Genomic DNA, 7965 nt, shown 5'->3' on the forward strand with positions numbered 1-7965 from the left:
AGTAGGGCATTTGCTGTGGAGCAGAAAGTCTTGAATTAATGTGATTAGTCTTGCAAAATCACATAAATAATAATATATGATTAATAAGGATCCTTTCCACTAAAAGGACATAAAGGGTTATCCATTTCGATGGATCTATTCAACAAACTCTTGTTTCCCTTGGTAATCTTACATCTCCACGAAAAATGCAAATCCCATCATTTTCAAGTGTCAAAATAAATATAAAAATCATTAAGCAATTAAATATGTGAGCAAATATCAAAACCGTGCTATTTTAGATATTAAAGTATATGATTTGGCTTTATGCATTGTGTACACATTGTAAAAGATTCCCCCCCTTGTTTCTTCGGACTAAAGCCTAGGAAACTATCCAAATTGTTCATGTTGTCACTAAGGCCTAATTCCAATGGTTTATTATTCTATTCATATAGTTCTACATATGCTTGCCAGCTTAAGAGATAGACAAATAAATTAGCAAAAAAAACTATAAAGATTGGTTTAAAGTGTTGTAACAATTTTGGAGTCTGATCTCCAACAGACTCCAAAACTTTTGCAGTTATATTAAAAAAAAAAAAAGATTTAAGAATCTGTGAAAAAAAAATTTTTGGAGTCTGATGTATGTTGTTCTATCAATCCTGTTAATAATTTTTGCACTGAAGGACCACTGTCTAAATGGAGGAAGTATAAACAGGAAACTAGAATGCAACGGGGAAACTAAAAATGGAGACTGCAACCAATTTGCATTTTGAATCACAAATCTGTGGAAATGTTTTTAACAAAAAATTGAAGTTTTGTTGTATAATCAGATTCATAGAATTGAAGTCCATAGAATTCAGATTTGATTTATAAACAAACCTACACAAAAATTGCAGATCGGTAACCCGAAAAAAAAAAAAAAAAAAAAAAAGAAGCTAAATTGAAAAACATGCAGATCAGATCCATGCCGCCACTACAAAAACAGAATTAGCAGAGAATATGAAATCAAAAGGCAAAATATATACAGATTCAAAATCAATAACACCCAGAAAGAAACGAAAAGCAAAACCCAGATAGGAAAAGGGAAAAAGGAAAGAACTTTACAAAGCAGTCATCGTCAATTGTGTAGATATACTTCTTCTTGGACACCATGTAGCCAAAGCAACGAGAAGCAGAGTCTTTGAAGGAAATGCAAGAAGCTTTTAGGACCCAGAATCCTGTTGATATCGTTGCGGCTGTAGAGTTCATAATCAAAGCCTTCAGCGACTTTGATGACCTTCAAAATGCACCGAGAAATTTTTCTGGGTTCGGTTTGTGCTTTGTGAGAGTGACAGGGATGAAGGGAAAAGGCAAAATGAGAAAAGAGAAAAAATGGGGAGGAAAGCCTTACGCGGGTAACAAAACAGTTTGTTCTGACCCTTTGGCAGAAGTGGGACCCATAAATAGTGTGAAAAATATTGAGTGATGGAAATGAGTGATGGTGCCAAACAAGGTATGTATTTTTAAGTGATGGGTTATGAGTGATGGGTGATGAGTGATGAGTGATGAGTGATGAGTGACGGAAATTGAGTGATGAGTGATGAGTGATGAAAAATAAAAAACCAAACAAGGCCTTAGTTCCTCAAAATTCGGAACACCTGAAAAGTCAGGTGTCCTAATAAGGCGGTTGGAATGACTAAGGTCAATGAACTTTAAGTTGACTGAACGCTGTTACCAAAAAAAATAAAAAAGAGTTTTCATTAAACTTAGAAATTAATTTAAAAAGTTAAAGAATTCTTTTAAATTAAAACAAATTTATAAATGAAAGGAGGAAGCTCAAATACCCCGGGAGTATATTTGTATTTGTAGCTACACTTAAAAAATAGAGAAATAATAATAAATACTATAGAAAGGGCGGTTAAAAGAACAAAATTACCATTACTCCTTCCCAAAGATATTCAAATTTGCTATGCTACAAGTCAAGTTGAACAAACGCCATTCGTTTGTGACTGGATGCCAAACATTTGAAAGGACATTCTCTCCATGAAAGATATCTTAGGTTATTAGGAAGAGCAAGATGTCTTTGGTTAATGAGAACATCCTGGGTTTTAATTACCAGCAATCTAAGATTAGACATCTTTAAAAACCCTTCAGAAAATTCTTCAAAGTTGAAATACTTTTCCCAGCATGAGACAACTATGGCTTGAATTGCTTCTGTTGCCTAAGATTTCAAAAGCAAAGGCTTGGTGATTAGCACAATCAAATGATAAGAATACTAGAATTATAAATTATTCAAGTTTTATACCATTTTTAAAGCTGTAAAGTAGATAAATAAAAATAAATAAATAAAAATCTACTTCCTAAGTTTTCCATATATAAAACTCTCTACAAATTTTTTTTTTTTATTTTTTATTCCTCATCCTAATTTCATTTTGAAAAACACATTTTCTAAACACAACTTCTAAAATTTTCAAAACATGAATTTTCATAAAATTAACCCAAACGGATTCTGAAGAGTCCCATTAGTACCAATAGATCGTAGTACAACATCATATGTTGATAGTAAAATGTACTACATATTAAGGCCTATTTATAGATTGTATTACATCTTATTCTAAAGTCTTTTTTTCTTATTAATCTGTTTAAAATTCAGACATTAAAACTAGAAAGGTGCACTTCCACCTTTTAGAAATTCAAGACCAACTAGGGAAAAAAATAGGAAATCACAACATTATTTATAAAGTGATGAAAAAGGAGAATAAAGAAAATAAAGCCTACAAAATTATTTTTTTATATTAAAAAATTGTCAAGATAGCCTTTTGTTCTAGGTAGTAAGATAAATTCATTACATCATTGACAATATATTAGCATGGTAAGTGAATGTTTTATTCTTTATTTCGTTACATAAATACTTAGATAACCACTTACCTATTTGATTTTTTTTTTTTTTTAAAGAACTAATTTATTGAACAAAATTATGTTACTATACCTACTCGATCTTTTTACTAGAATAAAATAATAGCTTTATCATTTTTCTTACCTTATTGTTCTCCAATACATGAAGCAAGTCATTAATAAGCCACAACCTACTCTGCTTTTCAAGGTTTCCACCTGATTCAAAACGAACAATTTTTTCACCCATTTCTTGTAGTAGATCATGCATCTCCAAAGATCCCTTATAATTCACAGTTAGGAGAGATTTGTCCAAGAGAACACTTATACCAATTCTTGCTTTAAAACCACAATTCTCTAATATCTCTATTACTTGATTTTTCTCCCATCCTCTGAAGAAACATGCAATATCTAAGAATATCTTCTTCCACATTTCCTTTAGTCCATCATAACTAATTTTAAGTATATCAAATATTTCTCCTTCAGTATCTTTAAAGTTGTATAATGCACTTTGCCACTCAACTATTGTTCTTCCAAACAAAAAGGAACCTAAAGTAATAAGAGCTAATGGAAGGCCACTAGCATATTTGACAACTGCTTGGGAGAGTTGCATATAACCTTTTTCGGGCTGCTCATTTTTGAAGGCTTTCAAACAAAAAAGTTTTAAAGCATCATCATTATTTAATCCATTAGGATTGTATCTATTAAGCACTCCATGTAGTTTCAACACATGTTCATCTCTAGTTGTTATGATGATCCAACTCCCCAATCCAAACCAGTCTTGTTCTCCAACCAAATTTGTTAATTGGTCCAAATGGTCAACATCATCTATAACAAGTAAAACTTTTTTAAGATGCAACCTTTCCTTAATCAAGTCAACTCCATCATAAACATTCCTTACATATATATTTCGGTCCTCCAAAATGTCTGCAAGAAGCTGCTGTTGTAATTAAGGTAAATCGTGTTTTTTTGAATCTTCTCTAACATTAGCAATAAAGCTAGAACCTTCAAAATGACTACGAAATTCATCGTAAACAACTCTAGCAAGAGTTGTTTTTCCCAATCCCCCCATACCATAAATCCCTATCATGCGAACATTATTCTCAAAACCTAAATATAAAGGGATAAATTTCGCCATAATAGATTCCATTGCTATGAAGTTTTTGATAATGCTTGAGGGTTTAGAACTCAATTTCTTCATCATCTCTTTCACAATGTATTGGATAAATTCGGACTCATGCCTATACAGAAGATAGAAAATATTTACACGATGGTCCAAACCAATTATAATTCATCATTTTCACAATGTGCTGGATAAATTCTGACTCATGCCTATGAATTAACAAGATATAAAATAATTACATGATGGTCCTAAGTCCTAACACATTTATTAGACCGTAGTGGAGGAAGAAAAATATTAGGCAAGAATACTCCTTGCTCAAACACGTGATTTCATTAGCTCAAGTAACGTGGATAGGACTACTCATATAAGAGTTGTATATAATATTAGTTATATAGTTCAAACAGACATATTCAGAGCTATAGTTTTCGTTATACTTGGTTGAAACATGTCCTTCAAATTTAGGTTGCTGGAGTACAAATAATAAAAGTTAAGCCTTACTGCCAGCACAAATGCAGGTCTTTACCTTGAGTCGAGGCCCAAATTATGATTTTTTTTCCCCCGCTTAAGAGAAGGAGTTCTTTAAATTTCTATTTAGACACTAATATCATTGTAAACTACTAGAAGCTCTACTTTTTCAAAGTTATGTAAATAGATTTTTGTTGAATAAAATTGTGTAAACAATTGATTTGTGAATAAAATGGTTAAAATATGCCTCAAGATTTTTATTTACCCAAAACAGTGATTGGGCCAAAACTAAATCCTTTTATAATTTTGGGTTTGTAAAAAGTGTTATAAACACGGAAGTTAATTCCATATCAGTACTAGTGGTAGTGGTTACGGCCATTAAATTGGTATTGATATCCTAAAATGTACAAAATAAAATACTGGGCTAAATCGGGAATTTTTGTCCCCCTGACTAAACAAATATAGGCATGAAATTGACTTCGTCAATCCTCATTAGTGATAAATGTCTCCAAAATTGGACTTTAATTAACTAGGCTAGAGAAACTATTGAATGTTTGCCCATAAAATAAAGAGAAATGCTAATAAAGAAACACGTGACTTGATAATTGATTGCTTCTTCATCGTAGAATAATAGAATTAATTTTTTTAGTAATCAAAATGTATAGTCTGTCAACCGTTTTATAGGTAGACTTTGACTAGAGAAGCCTTTGGGTTAACTTATCTTGCAGGGGAAAAAAATAGTAATTGTAATTTATCCTGTGGTTTTTTTTTTTTTTTTTTTGAGAATCAATTTATCCTGTGGTTTGATCCTTTAACAATTTTGTATACAAAGTTTTGATTACTATACAACTTTGTAGAATTAATTATTTTACTCATCAAAATGTATAGTCTGTCAACCATTTTATAGGTAGACTTTGACTAGAGAAGCTTGTGGGCTAACTTATCTTATTCTTAGTTTCTTACCAAAGGAACTGGAAAAAACAATAAAATAATAATAATAACAATAATTGCATTTTACCCTTTGGTTTGGCCCTTTCACAATTTAGAAACAAAGTTTCAATTGCTATATTTAAATCCTTAAACCACAAGATTTTAGTCTAAATTTAGATAATTTTCACACGTATGAGACTTGTGAGCAAGTTTATGGACTAGCTTGACAAAATAACCCCACAATTCCAACTATATTCAATTCATCAATTTTTTCTTGAATAAGAGTGAGAAAACAATAACAAAAGTAAAGTTAAAAAAATGAAAATAAAAAATGAAGAAGATGAACCAGGCATTGAGTATGGCAACACCTAAGTGCTCGACCATACTACAATGGAGGAAGAGGAAGAGGATGAGGAAGAAGATAAATGAAATTGAGGGATAATTTTGTCCATAAAATACAAAATCTATTAAGTTCAACAAAATCCTAATAGTTTCATTTTAGTCCAAACTTTTAAGGGAATTGGATATAGCAATTAAAAAATTTTGAGAAATGGCAAAACCACATTGCCTAAATTGCTATTTACCAAAAAAAAAAAAAAATGAAGATAATAGACAATCTCAATAGAGTTATAACTCATAGCAAGTTATGCCCTTGAACCGAGTAATTCCTTTTAAATTATTGCAAATGAGCATTTCTAAAGTCCTAAAGCAAGGGTCACAAACTATTTCTAACAATACAACAAAATTCTAACTATTATATGTTGTAATACTTCAATCCATGCATGTTATACTACATTCTAATAACTATTTATATATATTTCATGATATATGAAATAAGACAGCCAATTTAAGTATCAAAAGAAATGATTCTCAAAAAAAAAGTATCAAAAGAAATAAATTTGTCACAAAAATTACCTGCCTTGTAAATGCCAACCAGAGATATTGGCTACTTTAGCAGCAGCTTTCCAAATTTCCACCCTCGTTATGTCATGTTTAAAACGTTTTTTGTGTTCATTAATGGCTTGTTCAAAAGTTCCCACCGGTTTCCGTACAACAAATGGATGCACATCATAAAAAATTGGCCAAATTGTCAATCCTGTCTCTCTCATGCATCTAACTATCTTTGCAAGTTCATCCAAACACCATGTTGAGGATGCGTAGTTTTTTGAGAAAATAACGATAGCAAACCTCGATTCTTCTATTGCTTTCAAGAGCTCTTGTGAAATAGATTTTCCTCTCTCAAGTCCTTCATCATCCCTAAAGGTCAAAATGCCTTTCTGTTGCAAAGCATCATATAGATGGCCAGTAAAACTTCTACGGGTGTCCTCGCCTCTAAAACTGAGAAACACATCATATTTCCATTGAGGTGTTAAAGAAGAAGATGGTGATGACGTTGAGGCTCCCTGACTGCTTCTGGAAACCATTGAAAGTCTACTAGAAAATCTAAAATTATTATTATATAGAATTTTTTTTTTAAAGTACATCAATTAAAAGTGAAGATCAAAAAATTAAGGACTAATTAAAACTTAGGCGAAAATGCACTTTTGGTCCCTACATTTTGGGCCGATTCTCGATTTGGTTCCTAAATTGATTTCACTCCTAAGTCAGTCCTTGATTTCAGAAAATCGTTTTTATTTTGGTCCAGACGGAGCACATTGTTGGCATGTTAGATGTTGACATGGTTAATTATAGAGCTGATGTGGTCATTAAAAAAATATTTTAAAATGCCACGTCAACATATAAATTAATTAAAAATAAAAGCAAAAAAATTTTAATTTCTCAAATTTAATTTTAATTGTAAAAAAATAAAAAAACAAACAAAAAATAAAATAAAATACAATCTAATTAAAAAGAGTATTAAATTATTTTCTTTTCATTATTTTCGGAAGAACAAAGTAACATGTTCCATGTTCTTCGAGAAAGAACATGAAGGTTGCCCAGAAAATTAAAACAATCAATATTTTCTTTTCTTTTATTACATTTTCTTAGCAAATAAACATGCAAAAAATCATTCAAATTCCCAATACTCCACTGAAACCTCCAACAAATCAAACCCATAAACCCAGAAAAATCATCAAATCTACATGAAAAAAACAAACCCAGAAATTTAAAATAAACACAGCAACAACCCAACACCCAACCCCAACCCACATTGCCTCGAAACGCTAAAAATACCTTGCACTCCGAAGCCCAAATCAACAACAGACCCAACCAATGGTCACCGATCTAACTAACTAACCAACAAATCCTGCAATCTGAAACCCACATGAATAGATCAGACCACCAATCACCACCACTATCACCGATCAGTCCATCAAGCCACTGCAACTCATGCCAATAACAAACCCATCCAACGATCCACCCTCACCCACCACCGGACCAACCACCTCTTCACAACTATTGATTCAAGAGAGAGTTTTAGAGATTTTCCCAGATCTACGATCTGAGAGAGAGACTTTAGAGTTTTAAAGCTTTAGAAAGATGAAAGAGAGAGAGGGAGATTTTGATCTGAGAAAGAGAGCTTTAAATATTTTCATTTGGGTAAGCAAAACACCAACTCTCATACTTGAACCATTATGATTTGAGACTTATTTTTGTTG

General features: G+C 31.7%; 1 protein-coding gene across 1 annotated transcript; it reads right to left on the reverse strand.

The window, feature by feature from the left end:
- Positions 1-1927: 1927 nt before the first annotated feature.
- LOC115973312 (TMV resistance protein N-like) lies at positions 1928-6789 on the reverse strand. The gene is made up of 4 exons (XM_031093569.1): positions 6281-6789; positions 3833-4088; positions 2996-3787; positions 1928-2176 (listed from the first exon to the last, which is right to left on the reverse strand). The coding sequence occupies exons 1-4, from the start codon at positions 6787-6789 to the stop codon at positions 1928-1930; spliced, it is 1806 nt and encodes a 601-aa protein (XP_030949429.1).
- Positions 6790-7965: the final 1176 nt, after the last annotated feature.

This window comes from Quercus lobata, chromosome 2 (genome assembly GCF_001633185.2).
Source record: "Quercus lobata isolate SW786 chromosome 2, ValleyOak3.0 Primary Assembly, whole genome shotgun sequence".
Taxonomy (NCBI): Eukaryota; Viridiplantae; Streptophyta; class Magnoliopsida; order Fagales; family Fagaceae; genus Quercus; species Quercus lobata.